At 33.7% G+C, this 20,489-nt stretch overlaps 1 protein-coding gene across 8 annotated transcripts in view; it reads right to left on the bottom strand.

The window, feature by feature from the left end:
- EPHA5 (EPH receptor A5) overlaps positions 1-20,489 on the bottom strand; it is a 353,938-nt gene that overhangs the window by 272,679 nt on the left and 60,770 nt on the right. For all 8 annotated transcript variants that reach the window (XM_054485823.2, XM_054485824.2, XM_054485826.2 and 5 more), the window contains exon 3: positions 12,638-13,301. In XM_054485823.2, the coding sequence (XP_054341798.1) occupies positions 12,638-13,301 (664 nt within the window). The remainder of the gene's footprint in view (positions 1-12,637; positions 13,302-20,489) is intronic.

Raw genomic sequence — 20,489 nt, 5'->3', positions numbered from 1 at the left:
GTGCCAAGTACTAAGTTTATGAGCCGCCAATATTTAAAATCTAATCCAAGTTTTGAAATCATAATCAATATGTTTATTGTGGGAGACAGTGGAAACATCTTTTAGTATAAATTGGTTTCTAACATTATGTACTGAGAACAATAACCACTCAGGGCCTGGTAATAAAGTATGAAAGAAATTCAACTAAAACTTGCTTTCTTTGAGTGTTATTTGGTTAAATTGCTAACAGACATTTTTTTTAACTTGTCCATAATGGGAAAACAAATTCTTATTCTGGATTTAAATTTTTTTTCACCTGAATAGAGACTGAAGCCCTCCCCAAATTTAAGTACATTATTCTATTGCTGCTAGTCTGTGTGGGCCTTGAGGAGCACAACCTGACTTAAATGGGCTCTATTATTACTGTTTAAGTTCCCTCCCCACCTCCCTCTCTAACCACTGACTGTGCCAAAGAAAGCCACTGCTGTCAGAAAACAAGGGGTCTTCACTGTTGTGACATTTCATTTATCTGGGCAGCAACATTCTTGAAAGGCAACTTGCCTAGCTCTAAGTGAAGTATGGAAGACAATCAAATGCAGTTAAGCAAACCGGTGTTGACATATTAAATCATGCTTGAACCAAGAGAGCAAACACAGATGACATACAGAACCTTCTAAAGAGAATTTAAAATAAATAAATAATACAGGTCAGTCTGGTTCTAAAAAAAGGAGCTTTTAGCATTGGAAAATATTGGGAATAGGCGAATATTAAAAAATCATTCACAGGACCAAGTAATTATGTTGCTTTCAGATTGTGAGGCATAAAAGTAGTGTGGGAAAATGAAGTCTAAGGGAAACATGGGAAACGCTGGTGAAATCACATCACATGACTTTTCCAACCCACAAAATGGAAAATAAAACTTTGATAGTCTCGTTTTTTATTTTATTTTAGATATGTCCTAATGGAATCCTTTCAAAATACTTTGAATTCATCAGAGGAAAAGCTCTTATGCATATGGAGTAGTGTATTATGATTCTCCTTTACAATCACACAGCAGGAATTTTCCAGCATTCATTCTCCATGTCTGATTCCTGCTAACAATTCCATCAAATAAATGGAGTTATCCATCAGTCAAATTATCATTTGCTCTAATTGTTACTTCCTCCAAACTGTGGTTCTTCTTTCTTTCCTTACATTTTCTTTTATAAACTACACCTTTACAGTGCTCAAATGAGCAGGATATCTTCTAGTTCAGAAAAGATGAAAGCATGTCAACAAATCACTTTGGTTCTTATAGATGAAACACTGCTGGTCAGCCATAAATGCAGACAAAGCATTTAAGCACCAAAGAGAATCAAATATTTAAAGATAAGATGTGATCCACACGCATGACAAGAAATAATAAAGGATATAAAAGCATTTTCATGTAATGAAAACCAGTTATGAGATCATGTGTAGCTTAGAATTCACTTTTTTATTGTTATTGCGAATTATACACTTCCTAGAAAGAACTATGCGAGGGTTAGTAACTCCATGCCTTCCTGCTTTATAATAATTGGCATGTCTTTCTAGACTAAAGTATGAGTTAAATTTAAAGGCAATAATTGTACAATTTCAGTAAAAGGCATACTTTTCTATGAGTAGCATAAATTAGAGAGAAAGAGAGAGATACAAATTAAGCTACGCTTGCTATTAGTTAGATAGTTTTCTATGCAGCCCTTGAAAGTGGGTAAGTAGATTTCTCAAGGTTAACCCATCTAGGGGGTACACTAAATAAGTCTATACAGATGAAGCACAAAACATTTAGCATATTATTCCTAATAAGGACCTAGGATGTAGCAGTACTTTTTATTCAGATTTATCATTAATGCAATATACAATTAAAAGTACAGATAGATCATTGTAATTAAGTGTGGTTTTACACCGTACAAGGTCAAAAAGTAAAACAAAGAGTCTGAAGTAAAATATGATTCTAAGGCTAAAATTAAAATATGGTGGTTGTGTGATATTAGGCAGGTTAATCCCTTCCCCAACCCCTACTCCAGATCTCATTTTCCTTATTAGCTTACTGACCTCCATGAAATTTTCAACTCATGTTAAATTTTTATTAAGGTGATGAAACAAGATGTGCTAAAATAGTAAATATATTATTATCCTGTCTAAAATAAAAGTTTTCCGTTTTCCACATGGAAGGATCATTGTGTTTCACTTACGTTTTGCAATGAAGAGATTATGAAATAGACCAATATTTACATCTGTATTATATCTTCATTTTTAGTACTATGAAGAAATATGATTAATCTTATTGCAATAACTAGTATTAACATAACACCTCTAAATTCATGCCTTTTTTTCTTTATACAGATGACATGATTTAATATAATTACTGAGCTGACTGATGAAATAAAATTTAACTTTATCATATCATTTAGGAGTATTTATGCTAAAACTATTTAAAAAAATAGTTTTCTGTTCCCAAGTTTCCCTCATATCTTTATTTCATACTCCTTTCTCAAAATTAGTTTTGTGTTCCCAAGTTTCACTCATATATTTATTTCATACTCCTTTCTCAAAGCCAAGATGACTTTGCCTACATTAATCATTTTATTTATTTTAAAAAAAGCTTCAGAGATTGTGATCAGAAAAGATGAAAAAATGTAAGGAAGCAAAGGGACTTTTTTTCCCTAAGTCATGTAAATTATTTTAATTCTAACATTACTTGCAGAAGAAGGAAAAGAAAAAATCACAGCTTTTCTTCTGTTCATTACAATGTTAAAATGACAATGCTTATTAACAGATGAAAGTTATTTTACTTGCCAGATTTTTCAGACAGCTTAACTAATACTTTTTTAGATATTAACTATTTAGTAAAAGAACATGAGTTTTGAGTAAAACTTAAATGAAACGTATCTTTGAAAAACATAAAAATTCTTCATTTCTTACCTAAAAAACTGAATTGAGTACTGGGGGGGTTCAAGTAATTTCACAAATTTTATCTTCCTATCAGTCCACAGCAATTTTTTTTTAAATTAAACATTTTGTATTTGGCATGGTATACCTGGGGAGCTATAAAATTTAGAATTCCTGAGTTCTCAGAAGGCTTTCAGTACCAATCATGTGAAGGTCTAAGAAAACCTGAAAATGCTTCAGGTATAAGCACCTAAAAAAAATCCTGAACTAAGTATAACAGTTTGACGTTCCTATTATGTTTTGTTTTAACACAAATTCCATTAAAACCAATAAATTAAAAATGTCTGGCAATGTCAATCCACACAGGGCAGAAACAAAGGGAAAGCCAAAGCCTGGAGTGGTGAGTGCCAGAGCATATCCTTGGCGGCCCTGCAAGCTCAGTGGGGTGAGGCAGGCTCTGGGAAACAAGGCAACTTGAATTTTAATGCCCCAGAATCCAAGAGAAAAGGCCATAGCCTTGTACCAAGTGGGGAGACCTTCAGAGAACCTGAAACTTTAAAAAGCTGGCTACATCCTCAAGAGGACTCCGAGTTAAAAAAAAAAAAAAAGAAAAAAGAAAAAGAAAAGAAAAGAAGAAAATTTCCACAAGGAAAGCACAAAGTGGCTGTTACCTGATAACCTCCTAATGGGAAGAAGAAAGCACAACCTTCAAGAATCAAAATCAGTGGCCTTCTCTGGGTGAGGTTTCGGGGTGCAAATTCATATTAGCCACCAAAAGCAAAACACGCATGAATTTCAAATGTTACAACACGTCTCAATCCTGGTTGCATATAACAATCAACTAAGAAACGTTTTAAAAAATACTGAACCTCTGGCTAGCCCCATACCACGATGTCAGAATTTCTCCTAGGTATGGCCGACAACAATGCTGTTTAAAATGATTATGTTGCACTGTAAATGTTGAGCATAGAAGAACTAGACAAAATTTGGTCCCAATAACGCACATCAGTAAGAGGAAATGCTAAATCATGTGAGAAACTCCTCTAGGTCAATAAGAAAAAGACAAGCATCCCAAAAGGGGGCAAAATAAACAAACAGCTAATTTATAAATTGAACTCATTAGAACATGGATGCACCTCTACTTTTTTCTCTACTTTTCTGTTGTTTGACTTTTCCTCTAATTTGCTAAATATTGTCTATTTATGATAATGGGATAGAGAAATGATAGTAAATATGTAACTCTTAAGTCATAATGCAATTATCAGAAAGAAGTATTATTAGTTCTAATACTATCAAAAATTAAATAATTACCATATGTATGATAAAAGTATTAAGGAACATTTTGAGGGGGAAAAATATTTAACTAATGCACAATGGCTCTAAAAACATTGATACTGTACTATTTTTACATATATACAAGGGATTAAGATAAATAAATTACTGTTCTTGACCTTATATACTAATGCGGTCCTAATTTATCTGTACCTAAGTATCCCACTCTGTGAAATAAAAAGAAAAACACACTCACTGCAAGAGTGCTTTCTTTTAGTGCGTCTTAAACTTGAGTGTACATAAAAATCACCAAGGAATGTGCTAAAATGTAGATTCAGATTCAACATTCTGGGGTAAGGCTGAGATTCTTCCTTTCTAAAAAATTCCCAGGTGATGCCAATGCTGCCGGTCCATGTATCATTTCTAAATAGGCAAACATTACTTGCAGCTACATGAACACTTTACAGGTGAAGATTATAATATTTAATATTTCACAGAGGAAGAAAGCAGGGCTCAATCTGGTTTTGTAATTTGGTCACAGTTACGTATTTACCAAATGCTAGAGTGAGATTTGAGCTGAGGCCGGCATCACTTTTAAGCCCAATGCCGTTAATCTGCTACACACACAAACACCTCCTGATGCCTTCAGGGATCAATTTTAATGTTTGAAGTCTATTGAATGATTTTATGCAAGTGTTGGTTACTTTGTTTCTTATAATTTGCATTCATATTTTGAACTATTAGTTCTCAAGAATCTGAGAACTGATACTGAAATATTTGCTAAATCGCACTGAGTTTTCACCATCGAATTTCTCTGTACACACTTTTCCCATGAGAGCTGTTCTGTTTTATGTTATCAGACTTTATGTAAGTTCTTTTGCTGGTATCTGAATAACAAGAAAACAAGCAAACAATAAAACAAAAGGACTATTTTTTGGTTTCCTGGAACATTTAAATGTTGTGAATTTTAAATATATAAAGCTTTTTGTGAAGTCTTTATCATTAAAATCTTCTCCTGATAATTATCATTTTATAAAAATGCATTATAATAAAAGGAGCTTATCCAGTGCATCTTATTTTAATAAATGTTTATTATTAAGAGGTGTTTACACAAATATGAGACATTTCAACATAAAATATAATCATTAATTCTCCATCCATATAACCATGATGAAACTCAAGTCCATTAATGTTAAGATTCATTTGCACAGTAACAATATGGAACATGTCATCATCATATAAAACATCCTAGAGACCTGCCCAAAGTGAAATTTACAAAGTAGTTATTACTGTTACTGTAAAGATGAGGTATAGCATTTGCCTGTTACATTTATTCTAAACTAAAAATATATACAACCTCAAGACTTTCACTAGTATAATTTCTTTTATGAGTGAGAAAGTAGGAGTGCAGACCAGATTTAAAAGTTTGACCAGAAAGAAATCACAAGGTTTTTGGTTCTTCTGTCTTTTCTTTCATTGCCAAGTCCCCGTATTTGTCCATCCACATATAGCAGAAGAGTCACTAGTTATTAACCATTGTCAAACCAATGAAACAAGTTCTTTAAGAAAAAAACGGGTTTTATACTTTCAACGGGTGTAATAATTTACAAATAACCATCCACCAACACCACTTATAAATAAACTGAATTGTTTCATGTTTGATATGCATGCATTTGACCCTAGGTATTTATTAGGAGTTTTCTGTCTTTAAGATAATAATAAATGTATAAGAACAGCATATTTTAGCTGGTAAGTTCAGGAATCATCAGGTCTTTTATTTCTCAGATTTTCGTAAGCAAATACATTTTTAAAGTGTAATTTTAGAAAGAAATGAGACATACATAAAATTAACGTATTAAAATAGATTTCTGCACTGGAAGCTCCCTTTGTTTGCTGTACTGTTTCCCATACTTTTCACAGTTTTTTTCCCCTCACTTCTATGTTAAATGCCACCATTTCAGAAAAAAAAAAAAAATCTTATTTCCCTATCTAAAATACCACACTTCACCCACACTGCCATTAGAAAATTTCATAAATTTTAACTGTAGATGTGAGTCTATATGCATGTTTGTATGTATATATGTCCACATTCCTAGGATACAGGAATTGTATAGGCTGGATAGAGTGCCTACTACAATAACAACTTATAGAATGAGTGATAATGTCTAACCAAATAGCAAATTTTTCAGTTTTGTACTTCTAACAAAATTTTTATAAAGGAAGTTCTAGAAAACGTACACAGTTTTATTTACCCAATGGAAAAATGTAGTATTATTCTTTGATAAATTAAATTGCTCAGGAATATACTACCTACTTAGAGAAAACTAGATAATTTTATAACCTGTAGCTACCCTTTATTTTACAATTTTTATATAATATCTCACAAGTTTTTTTTTTTTTTTTTTTGAGATGGAGCCTCACTGTCACCCAGGCTGGAGTGCAGTGGCGCGATCTCCACTCACTGCAAGCTCCGCCTCCCGGGTTCACACCATTCTCCTGCCTCAGCTTCCCGAGTAGCTGGGATTACAGGCTCCCGCCACCATGCCGGGCTAATTTTTTGTATATTTACTAGAGACGAGGTTTCACCGTGTTAGCCAGGATGGTCTCGATCTCCTGACCTCGTGATCCATCTGCCTTGGCCTCCCAAAGTGCTGGGATTACAGGCATGAGCCACTGCGCCTGGCCAATATCTCACAAGATTTTTATGAGCTAGTTAGAGATGAGGACAGCAAAGAACAGAGAGATTCAGCAACTTGCATGGGGATATAGCGTTGGTAAATGGCAGAGGTAGAATAAGACTCTATTCATTTTTACTCAGAATTCATGTGGTTAAACTACTAGGGCATGCTGCCTCTTACAAGCAGCATATTTCCCATCATATTCAAATTCAATTAGTCACATTTAAACATGTACATCTCCTTCATTCTTCCAAATTTAAAGAAAAATGTTCTTTTGCAAAGGTATCCAGTCCGTAAACATATCTGTAAACATATTTTGTGTTAGTGGCATGTGTGTTCATTTGGGGAGGGGACAAGTATTTGGATTAGTGGTTCTCAACTGGGAGTGATTTTGCCCCCAGGGAATATTTGGCACTATCTAGACACATTTTTGACTGTGAAAATGAGGAGTGGGGTGTCCTACTGTGTCTAGAGGGTAGAACCCAAGAAAGCTGCTAAATAGTCTACAATGAACAAGACAACATCCCCCTTCCCACCAGCAAAAATTATCTGGCCCAAAATATCAATAGCTCCAGTGCTGAAAAACCTTGATTTAGAAAAAACACACAAACAAACCAAAAAAACAAACAAACAGACAAAAAAACCCAAAAAAAACAAATGCAGAGTACTCTCTAAAATTTTATTAGAACTAATCTAAAAGTAGGCCAGGGAGCAGTTAAAATGGGGGGAAAAAAGACTATTTGAATTATTCTCTTGTGTAATGTTTGTAAATGGATGAAATGATTTGACTACTTAATTGCCTTGGTTGTTCCTCACAAAAGCAGAACACACACACACACACACCAACACAACACACACAGGCACCATTGATATTCTGTACTTCCATAATTGCCATCATTTGTTCAAATTTTGAAATTAAAATAGGTTCCTTTTGTTACATATAATAACATACTAAATAGAACGATAAGTTCAACCCCTTTGATGTTTTTTTGGTAATGTCCCTAATTAAAAATAACTAGGCTCTCTAATGCATAATTACATGAACACCTAATATACCTAATATATTTCCAGCCAATTTTGTTTCGATCATAAATATGCACCAGAAGTATGAATGATCGACATTCTACTCCCTGCTGTAACTGTACTATTTCTGAATCAAGGCTCTTTCTTGAATTGGGTATTTTCACTACATTTTCCTTGCTGTGCAATCATCTCCCAGTTGGACAATTAATAAGTACTTTTTCTCCACAGCCCTTGACGCGTAACCCTCCTTATCCCGTTTTAGCATGTACTATATGCCTTCTTCACTCTGACTGGTTTTGGCAGTGACCCACAATCTAAATCTCTTTCCTCCATTTGATATAAGTGAAACTATAATTATCTAGGGCTAATTTCAAATTACTACTTCATTCCACTAGCAACTGATGAAGATTAGTGGTCTTGCCTTGCATCTAAGTAAGTCAGCAACATAATCACAAGAGAACTCAGCAGGCAACATTTGATTCATGTGAACTCAATTACTTCTGTCAAAAACATTCACTTCAATAAAGACAGAAACTTCTAAAATGTGTTTTTGCTAACCATTTTTTACTAAAAAAAAGTCTCACATGAGTCTTAAGGGGAAAAATAGCATGAATTTCATCAGAAATAATAATAAATAACAAGTTGGGAAACATACTAGGATAAATGGATTTGAGAAATTATTTGTTTCTGAAAATAAAAAAAGACTTCCAAGAAAGAAACCTGAAGACTTAAATCAGTTTATTATAGAAAATTTAGGCATATAAGTCAGACTTACAAAAATAAATGTACACTATATTTTAAGTTCATACAATAGAAATTAGTGTTTTGTTACCTCGTCAAAACCAGATTATTATGGGTGAGGTAGTCTATTTCTCTTAAAGAAAGTTAAATGAGAGGAAGTTATATGAAGATGACAGATCACAAATTGCTAAATTGACCAGGACTCCAGACTCACTGCTTGGTCATCCGGATAGAGGCCATATGTTAACGAGCTGCCTAGCATTCTGAATCTTGAAGGTTTAGTTTGTAAAAGGCTGTGTGTCAACTCCATCACGCAAAGCACATATAACAAGTCACATAAGCATGATATGACAGCAAGTACTCAGTCACCTGCCAGCACAGACTAAGAAATATTAACATATGAAAATCATTGCCACAGACATATTCAAACTTTAGCTTCTCAATAATATATTTTTAATTAAATTCTAATATAGTTTGGTAATCAAGAAACTGAATAATTAAATGTCATCATGTAATATGGCCATATTATATTTAAATATGTAATGTTCTGTGCTCTGTAAAATTCACTAAATTGGCTTCTCTAATAGTTAATATGTGAAGTACCAATGACATATGACTTAATACCTTGAATATGAAATTTGGCCTGAGAGCCTTAGAACTAAGAAATGATTAAGTTAAAAGACATATCCATCAATTTTCAGACCAAGGAGATATTTTACAGATAATACAAAGGTAAAATAAATCAATACAATGTGATACTTAACATAGAATAACATAGTATTCTTTTACACCTTTGCTGATTTTCTTTCCTCTCTTTCGAATTCATTGTCCTTCTCTTGTGCTTTTTGACTTCTTTCTCATCCTTTAAGTTAAGGAGTACATGGTCTCCTGCTACTCCTGCCATCAAGGAGTATGTAGACTAACAGGAGTCGAAAAAATAATCAAACAGATAACAAGTATGCAGATATACGTAAAATAATAGTTCTAAATTGTTTTATGAAAAAGATATACGAGTAAACAGTAACGCTTGATCTAGCCTTGACTGATTGGGGCATCTTCTCTGTAGAAGGGATATTGGAGCACAGATATGAAGGATTAGTGTATGTTAGATACAAGAATAATCCATGGAAGAGAACATATTCTTAAAACAACAAGTAGTGAAAATGAGCAAAGTGAGAAACTGAAAAAAGCTAGTTTGGCTAGTGCATAGGGAAGGGGAGAAAGCAAGGGAGAAAGCAAAATTTAAGATGAGACATGAAAGATAACTGGAGCAAAACCATGCAGCCTCTTAATGAAAAAACTTTGTCTTAAAGGAAACCACTGAAGTGTATAAAGTGTGTGTGTGTGTAGGCGGGAGTTTCCAGGGGTGGGATGGGTGTGTGAAACAAATATTTGCATTTGTTATAGGTGATATATTCATATGGTTAAAAAACCAAAACTATATATAAAGTCATTCATTAAATTTGAAAACAAAGTTTCAACAAGGTTTACCTCTATATTGAAGGAAAAAGGAAATAGAAGAAGATGATTTAAAGAGAAAGTTGACTGGTAATTTCTATAAACACTCTGTGATGGATTGGAACTGGATAGTGAGTAGGAAAGAGATGAGAGAAATGATTCCTAAATTTTTGGCTTATTTAGAAGGATGATTTCAAATCATCAAGATCCCCACTTAGAGGTTTGAGGCTAGCAGGTTAAGATTGTAAAATGAGCTAGAGTTATGGTGGCATTTTATAACACACACACACACACACACACACACACGCACATTTACATGTACTTATGGTGTATAGATAGAAATGTCTCAACAATATCTATGATGCTTTAGTTCTCCAAAGCAAGCCCTCAAAATGTATTTATTCATTCAATGGGTCATTCAATTACATAAGTTATGTGTAGAATAAATACTTGAAACTCTTCCTAGAGTGCCATCACATACCATTTGTACATAGTAAAATACCAGCAAGCATTAATCATACAGACTACATGTGTGAAACATTCTCTGGGCAGTGTAGTAAACTTTTTGCATCACCTCTGCAAACCACTGCTCCTACTACCAGGGGAGGAAGATAAATGCATGAATTAAGACAGAGTCCAGTTAAGTAAAGTTTTCTACAATGAAATGTCTCCAGTTAATCCAGTGTCCCTCAATTAAGGTTCTACTTTTCAATTATTAAGAGAATAACATGAGAAGAGAAAGAAAAGATGTATGCTAACACTTGCACTAAGACTGCATTGCATTCTGTCAGAATGCTGCCTCCCAGGATTTTTGTGACTATCACTAGCAGAATGTTTTAATCTCATCGACAATCAAAATGCATCCTCGAAACATGGAGAGAGGCCTCTTACACTATCTGTCAATCAAAATAATGACAAAGTTCATGGTGGTCTGAATTAAGTGATCACATATTTTCTAAAATGATAGAAACAAACAACCAAATAGAGTACGTTGTTTTATAATACTAATAAACAAATTTTTAGAAATAATTAATAAGATTTATATTCACAATATTTTAGACAGAAATATATTCAATGGATTGCTTATAACTCCTGCTTTTGATCCTTTAATTACATAAAACCTCACCTTAAACCAATAAGATTGCTCAAAAATAAAAGGTAATATTAGAACATTTCTTTAATTCCAATCCTGAAGAAATTATGGTTCATTTCCCCAATAAGCTTATAAGCATTTTATAAACGTGATTTTGATTGAACAAAACTTTCATATGTGCTTGTGTAGATGTAAAATCAGATGTAGAAAGTAGTAGCTTGCATGGAAAAACAACAGAATTAATAGTAGATGGTATTTCAAAGATACAAAATAGAAACTGGTGCTGAAAAAGGAATTTCAAGTAAAGTGCAATGTGTTTCTGGAGAGAATTAATTAACCAAAGTTATTATAATTTACAGGTAATTTCCCTAGTTTTGTTTCCCTGGATCGATAATCAATCTACAGTCAAGCAAGAACAAATGAGGAAGTCTGATTCATGTAATAGAGTGGACTTAGGAAAAATAAATGCACCTGAAGCTACCAGGTGGGACCAAGGGGCTGCTCAGCATTCAAAGTTCCCCCAGTTAATACTCATTGACTTTCATTACCTATTTAGTACACTCACATCATGATAAAAACAAGTTCAGGATCATGAGGGTGAATAATTTAAATAAATAAAAAAAATGCTTGCTTTCTTTCCCATAAACTGCTCTTCGTTTTGAGATAAAATACTCCCCTGTTCCAGAAAGCCATTGACAAATTTCCAGTTTAAACGGCCAGCTCACCACACTGTGGGAAAAATGAGGGCATTTTCAAATGAAGAGAGAAGCATGCATGATCAAGTTTCAATTTAAAAGAAAAATAAAAACAGAAAAAATATCCCCAAGGGCAAATTGCTTTAAAATGACCTTTTGTATTGGTTCTGTCTTCAAATAGTTATTTTTGTGGGGCACTGCTTATTATGCATTTAAAAATATCTGTAATTTTTAAAAAGCAAGCATGTAATTACAACCATATGTAAACAACACAGTAAACTAATCCTGTCAGTTTACAAATGTTTTGCTATAAAGTTCATATGGCTGAACTTTTTTTCTGAAGAATTTTTAAAAGGCAGTTAAAAACATGCCAAAACTAGTCTAATCTAAGATTTTGCATTTAAATTTTATACAGCAAATAAAGAGTAGAAAACAAGTTCATGGAGAGAAAATAGAAGAAGCAGACAATAATTATACAATGAAGGTTACTAGTCCCTTGGTTTGAGTTTTTCAAAAATAAAATTTCTAAAAGCAAAGTGAATATGAAATATTACACTGAAAGACACTCTCTGAGTATTAATTATGTATATCCAATAAAATATTACATTAAATCCTTCACGGTTGCCAGAAATTTTAAAATTCTGAAAAGAGAAAAATCAAACTTGAGAGAAATAATCTCCATAAATTAGCAAAGTAAAAGGTCATTTGCTCATAATCATTGGAGGAAATACATATACATGATCCAACTGAAGCAGACAGCCCCTGCAGATCTGGAGGCAAACTCTTACCTTGACAGGTGCCATTTTTCTCTTCATATCCTGCCTTGCACATGCATTTCCCGATGGGCACCAGCCACTCCCCTTCAGCGCTGCAGTGCATTTTGGGAGGTTCATCGGTCACAGAATGGTTGACACAGGAGCCTGACACTTCGAGCAATTGGGAAGAATCAGCTCCAGTGATGGTGTCAGGGAAGACAGCCAAGTGTCGTATCACAGAAGGGCATTTTTTATAGTATACACGCACAGAAACCAGAGCAATGCAAGCACCAACATCTTGAAAAGCAAGATAAAATCCCTTTTTGCTTAGAGGTCCTACATCTCTGACCTCTGTATTCAGTTTCATAACACGGTCACCAAGATCAAGTTCTGTAAAGCTTTCATCGGCAGCAATGGTATCAATTTTGATGTATTGGTTTTCCTTGATGTTTCTCCCATTCTGATCATCTGACTCAAAGTAATACATATTAAAGGTTTCCTTACAGGTCCCCAGTCCTCCAGGAAGGCTGTTGCAGTCCCGCAGGGTAAATTTGAGTTCTATGAAGATTCTGGAAGCACCTTCATTGGAGATCCAACTGGTCAAAAGCCAGTTATTCTGATTCTGTTCCATCACTTTGCATACTTGATATGTGTGGATAGGGGCATAATTTTCATCCACTTCACCAATCTCTTCCCACTGTACAATATAAAATAGAAAGATAAAAAAATTCAAAAAATAGAAAATAACCAGGAACTATAGCAAAAATTATAAAAGAAAACTAACTGAGATATAGAAACATTCAAATCCTCAATATGTGGTATTTACAGAAGGAACTAGATATAAAGTATTGGGAGAAGAGAATCACAAATTTTTATTGTAATTTTTAAATTAAAAGTAAATTAAGAAATTATTATTCTTCGTCTCCAACATAACTCCAAGACGAACACATACGAATATGCCCCAGGGCAGGGAGGAACCATGCATTTCAGAGTAAAAATAAAAGAAATTTAAACGTGGGTGAGGTTAACAAAATGAAGCAAAGAAAGAAAAATATGTATATTTTGAATAAAGTTCAGCATATACATAAATAGGGAAGAATACAAGAAATGCAATTAAAAAATGAAATAAGGGATAAAAGGATCACAAATTTGAAAAAGAAGAGAGAAAAATGTAACATAAAAACACAGTCATTTATTTAAATCTGTCATGTCACAAATAACACATCAATGGAATAAAAGTTGAAAGAAAATCCATTAGTTTAAAATTAATAATAGATCTTTATTTCACTGAACCCATCTATTCAGGACTCTCACAAATTGGCTAGCTAAATATTAATTCATAGATTTATCTACATATATAAACATGGAGACAGATATGAAAGAAAGACTAAAAATTACAGATTAAGAATATGGATAGCCTTGTCATTTTGAATATTAACTAACTTCTTGTGATATGTTGGGACCCCATTAATTCTTTCTTACCAAGGCATTATTTTATGCATATAGCCTCAAGAGTTCTGAAGATACACAGGACGTAAAAAAAATTAAGTACAATTTATATAGCTTCCAAAATATTATTTGGCCAAAGAAGAGTTCTAAACCTATCTCTTTCCTAATAAAATACTCCAGTTTTGAGAATCTCGATGTACCATAACCATTTCCTGAACAGTACAGAGCCAAATTTTTATTTTTCATAAAGAAGTAATTATAATTTAAGGAATTTCTGAAGCCTGTAAAAAATCTGCGTGTACAAAAGTGATATATAATTTTAAATCTTTAAAATACCACTGAAACACAAAGAACAATGAAACCATACTGACTTTCAAAAAATCCAGAATGTGTGATTTCAGACATTAAGTATTGTAGATAAAAAAAAACTTCATAGACACTCATTTCTTTAGACATGAAATTAAATATAGCATTAGTTCTTGATTCTGTTCTAAAAGCAAAGATGTGAAAAATGCGAGGCACCAAGGATGCAAATAAATCTTATACATCAGATGGCTCCTCTCGAAATTTAGCTGAAACATCAGACAGACATAAGCAAAAGGTGCTAATGAGGTAAAACTGTTGAGCTCCTTAAATTCACGAGAGAGACATGAAGATTTTATCTTGCCAATTTCCATATTATGTTATTACCTAAAGCCTCAGTTCTTTCACTAAATCTCATTTTTGTTCTCTCTCAAAATGTATATAAACTCTACTTAGCTCCCGATTTTCTAAACCAGATATCTATTGCAGCACTCCATCATTAAACTACTTACATTTTCTTTCCAACGTGATTTAAGTATCAATCTCTTTATATTATAAATGGCACCAAATATTATGATCAATATTTCATGCAAAAGAATATGTCAACTAACCAAATAAAATGGTATGAATTATCAATTTACTGTAATAAGATTAAATACATATTTTTTGAATTAGTAAAATGAAAGATAATATCAAAAATCTCTTCTCTATAAAAAGAAAATAAAAATGCTACCTCATTTCTGTTTTAAATATTTGTTTTATGATAATCTTCCAATACAAAACACAAATATGTATATTTTTTGCCTTGAATCACTATTGATGACCTATTTCTGGACAATATATTCTAGTAGGATCCTCCTAGCAAGTAAAAGCAAGCAGAATAACAGGATCTTTCAAGATCATAAGCCAAGCAATTCAGCCTTTGTCTGTACAAAGTCCAGGGTACCACAAATACGATTAAAAATGCAAGCCAAGCAGCACTTGACAAGACAGCTTAATAGTTACTGCTTCAGGTGATAATTTCAAAGTATGTGCATAAGCATCTTGCTTCTCTGAATATTCTCAATTAAGAAGAGGGAAACTATAATTTTCTTTGAATTCAGAAACTGTCATGGTGAGATTTTATTTATTTTTCTTTTCAAGTACCCAAAATATAAATGATGGCTCACATTTTATATTTCTAGTGAGCAAACAGAATGAGTTTAATTTAAATAATTATGGCCATAAGCCATTCATAGAATCACACAGGTAATGTATCCATCTCTAATATCTGCTGTCATTGAGACACATATACTAAGAAATTGACAGAAATATTTTATTTTAGGCTGGCTCTCTGAAATAAAACTTTGAATTTTTCCAAGCTTTCTTTCCCCTTTAATATGAAGAGAATATCTTGATGTCCTCAGCAAAAAGTCAGGTATGTAAAAAAAAAAAAAAAAAAAAAAACCAAGAGGATGAAGAGAAAGTAACACTCACCAAGAACTTTAGAATGTGGCAGACGTATTCCTAGACACTTTTACAAATGTCATGTACAGGATATTACAGTAACTTAATAAAAGGCACAGATAGGAATCAATATTTTCTGTTCATTTTTGTTGGGTTTTCCATGACTTCACGATTTAATAAAAATATTTGCTGATCCTTTGATTACTAGAAGTTGTGAGCCTGGACATTTTGGAAGCATGGATTGCTGAATGCAATATGATGGCTGTAGCTCTGCTCTTTAGGTCTAGCAATTATTCAGTGCCATCCCCTGAGCCCATGCTTTCCTCTAAGTTTATTTCCTCCTTATTGCCCATTCTTTCCTGTTAAGAATAAATAACTGGTTACACAGCTTGGGTTTGCTTGATTTATCTCCCACATTCTTAGGGTTACTCCTTTTCCGTCAGGGCTCTGAAAATTCCAGGTCAGTTGCGTTCTAAACCCATTGCTGTCCAGGCATCTCGCATCAGCCACATTCATCAGAGAAGAGTTGGGGGAAGAAAGAACTTACTTTCATAACCATATGTGTATCATGGAGTTACAAATTTTTTCTACCCAAGCCGTTAGGAACTAGTTTCTCCCCATCTGCCTCTCATTGCTCTCTTGGCCTTCTGGTATCAAGCTCCTGCTGTTTCCTACCTTGTTGGCATTGCTTTCATTTCCAGATCCCCAGCCTATACATCGTTTTTTCGTGAAGAACTTGAAAATACTGACTCATGACACATGGGCTGGACCAGGAATCCCTCTTACCTTATGTCCCCAAATTCACAGTAGGAAGCATCATGTGAACAGAGACAATTTTAACCTTTCAAGTTATTAGGGGTGCCCATTATCTAGTTCTGTTTTCACTGTTATGTTTCTATTTATCTTGATTCTATATCGAGAGTCATCTATTGAGGCTAAGGTGCAACGGCAAGAAACTTTGGAGTAGACACCTGAAAAAAAAAATGCCACTGTATGGATCTTGTATAGAAGAAAAATACAAGCCTGAAGCCCTAGCTTCAGTCCCAGCTCTTATAATATCTAGATGTATAAGCTGAGATCCAATCTCCGGCATAACAACTATGCAACTCTGTAATGAGAATGAAAGCTCTCTATCCTAGGCATCTAATATTCAATAAAGAACATCACAAAGAGCCTTAAAAGAGCCAGTCCTATTGTTCATTTTAGAAATAAGAAATTGAAGACCAGACAAAAAAAAAAGGATTTACTCAAGTTCACACAAGACCAAGCTGACTACCTGGGCATCCTCTACCCATATCTTCCTTTGTCTTCTTGTCAGCATGTCTCTGCCTCAAAGGGTGGATTTGTGCATGGGATTCCTTGATTCATTGCATTAATTGCTACCCAAAATTTTTTCCAGAAATCATGTAACCATAAATAAGTCTTTTTTTCTTTTGCTATATATTTTAATACTCAACCCCAATATGAGGGAGAGGCATGCATGATTTTCTTATCATCAACTATATCTTAGAGTCTGATACAACAGGGCACAGAGTATGGCACTTGATATATACTTTATAATGAATGAATTAATATCAAACATATACATATAACTTCTTAATTCAGAGATCCCACTAATTTGGAATAATTCAAACATATTGAATAAATAGTTAAATGTTTTGTGCTATATTTAAAACAAGAAAATACATTTTCTTCTTTGTAAAGTGTCAGAATTTATAAGAGCAAATTAGAAAGGTTTATAAAAGCAGATCAAAAAATTAGTTCGGTAATCTTTAATTAAAAACACTAAGTATTTATTAAAAGAGATTGTCTTATTTCCATTGTTGATACAATTTTTATGAGTTTAGTTTTGCCTATTAACCTGTTGAATGATTTTTCACTAGCATTACATTTTACTAATTGTAACTGATAACTTAGTTTATTTTATTTGTGAGCCTATGTTTTCAAAATAAGTTTTTATTTTGTCACTCAGTAGTCTTTTTCACCATTCTGTGTAAATCAAAACCCAGAATATAGCATATCAGTTCAAGGAACTATGGACATATTTCATATTTCAGTCAAATAATATTAGGACCATCTTAGGGATTTCCTTTGCAGAATTACATAAAAATCTGGCAATGAATCAATTGCCTGCAGCTTTACTCTGACATGACCAAAGCACAACTTTCTAGGAAGACCTTGTTTATCACCTAACTGCCTCCTTAAATACAGGGAAAGCTGTTCTTCACACTTTGAGTCACATATTTTAAATATAATATCTTCTCAAGTTCCTCAAAGCTAAATAAAATATAGGTTTTAAATTTAAAATATTTTTACATATCATTTATTGTGATTTTCATTGTGCAAATGTGTGTGGTATGTTTTGTTTCACACACTATGTTTGGCTAACTTTACTGAGGATATCCTGATTTCAAATTACTAACTCACTGATGTTTTTTTCAAAAGATATAAACCTAAGACCTAAAACCATAAAAACCCTAGAAGAAAACCTAGGCAATACCATTCAGGACATAGGCATGGGCAAAGAATTCATAACTAAAACACCAAAATCAATGGCAACAAAAGCCCCAAATTGACAAATGAGATATAATTAAACTAAAGAGCTTATACACAGCAAAAGAAACTATCATCGGAGTGAACAGGCAACATACAGAATGGGAGAAAATTTTTGCCATCTACCCATCTGACAAAGGGCTAATATCCAGAATCTACCCTCTAAAAAATACAAAAACAAACAAACAAGCAAAAAAACATCAAAAAGTGGGCAAAGGATACAAACAGACACTTCTCAAAAGAAGACATTTATGCAGCCAACAAATAAACGAAAAAAAGCTCATCATCACTTGTCATTAGAGAAATGCAAATCAAAACCACAATGAGATATCATCTCATGCCAGTTAGAATGGCGATCATTAAAAAGTCAGGAAACCACAGATGCTGGAGAGGGTGTGGAGAAATAGGAACGCTTTTACACTGTTGGTGGGAGTGTAAATTAGTTCAACCATTGTGGAAGACAATGTGGCAATTCCTCAAGGATCTAGAACCTGAAATACCATTTGACCCAACAATCCCATTACTGGGTATATATCCAAAGGATTCTAAATCATTCTATTATAAAGACACACGCACATGCATGTTTACTGCAGCACTGATCACAATAACAAAGACATTGAAGCATCCCAAATGCCCATCAATGTTAGACTGGATAAAGAAATGGTTGCATATACACACCATGAAATACTATGCAGCCATAATAAAGGATGAGTTCATGCCCTTTGCAGGGACGTGGATGAAGCCAGGGGGTGGGCGGCTAGGGGAGGGATAGCATTAGGAAAACTACCTAATGTAGATGATAGGTTGCTGGGTGCAGCAAACCACCATGGCACGTGTATTACCTATGTAACAAACCTGCACATTCTGCACATGTATCCCAGAGCTTAAAGTAGTTAAAAAAAGCAGTACCATCCCATGATTTTAGAAAGTGCCTGGCGCCTGTAATCCCAGCACTTCGGGAGCCTCAGGCAGGTGGATCACGGAGGTCAGGAGATCGAGACCATCCTGACTAACACTGTGAAACCCTGCCTTTAGTAAAAATATAAAAAATTAGCCGGGCGTGGTGGTGGGCGCCTGTAGTCCCAGCTACTCGGGAGGCTGAGGCAGGAGAATGGCATGAACCCACCAGGCAGAGCCTGCAGCGAGCCGAGATTGCGCCACTGCACTCCAGCCTGGGCGACAGAGCGAGACTCCATCTCAAGTAAAAAAAAAAAAAGAAAAAAGAAAATGCCTGGGAACAGTTTTACTACACACTAAAATTTGAAATTCAGACACTGGCTTCCCAAATGCTCAAACAACAGAGTCAAATAAAAGTGCAAACTTCATCTTGGGTTATAATCCTTTGAAAGATATTGTGTGCTAATTTAAAGGTGATCCTGGAAGAACAGTTTAAAGATATAGATCAATTTTAGATCAATTTTCCTGTTATGCAATGCATGCATGACATAATTATACTGCAGAATAAACTGCATCTTTTTGCAGATGAGTAAACTGAGGCCACAAACAACTGGCATACTAATTAGAGCCAAATTAATGTCTACAATTAGAAATCTGTGATTATAAATTATTTTTTTCTCTTTTTTAGGGGTTAAAATTACTATGCATAAAATATAAGGCCACTTGAGGTCATTTTAATGAACGAAAGATTCATTACCTAATGAACTAGGTATTTACGTTTTCAAAAGACAAAATTATGTGCCCTTGTTGTAGAGTTATAGCTTCCATCCTCCTTGTTCAGTTTCCTTATTTTGGATCAAGAAAAAAATGGGCAATCCATTGGGCAACAGAAGCATCTCTATTTTTACATATAACAACAAGAAAAATGTGGTTTTAAAAGAATAAAACATGTAGCACAGTTTCTGTTTTAGAAATTCAATTTCTGTAATAGCTATGATTCTTTAAAAAATAAATATGACAAAATACATCAACTTTCAGCAAAAATCATTTGAATCAAAACCTTGTTATATTTCTTCAATATTATGTTAGTGGGAAAAAAAAGACTTGCATCAAGTAGGAGTTTGAGTTGTTCAAAACATCTTTAAAATTCATAAGTATGATGCAGCAGTATTGCTAGAAATGACTCTGTTAATTTTCTGTGTATGAAATAAAACTGAAGTTGATTACTTTATTGCCT

The sequence above is a fragment of the Pongo pygmaeus genome, chromosome 3 (genome assembly GCF_028885625.2).
Source record: "Pongo pygmaeus isolate AG05252 chromosome 3, NHGRI_mPonPyg2-v2.0_pri, whole genome shotgun sequence".
NCBI classification, from domain to species: domain Eukaryota; kingdom Metazoa; phylum Chordata; class Mammalia; order Primates; family Hominidae; genus Pongo; species Pongo pygmaeus.
The sequence above is the reverse complement of the archived record's forward strand: the minus strand, read 5'-3'. Positions and strand labels throughout refer to the sequence as shown.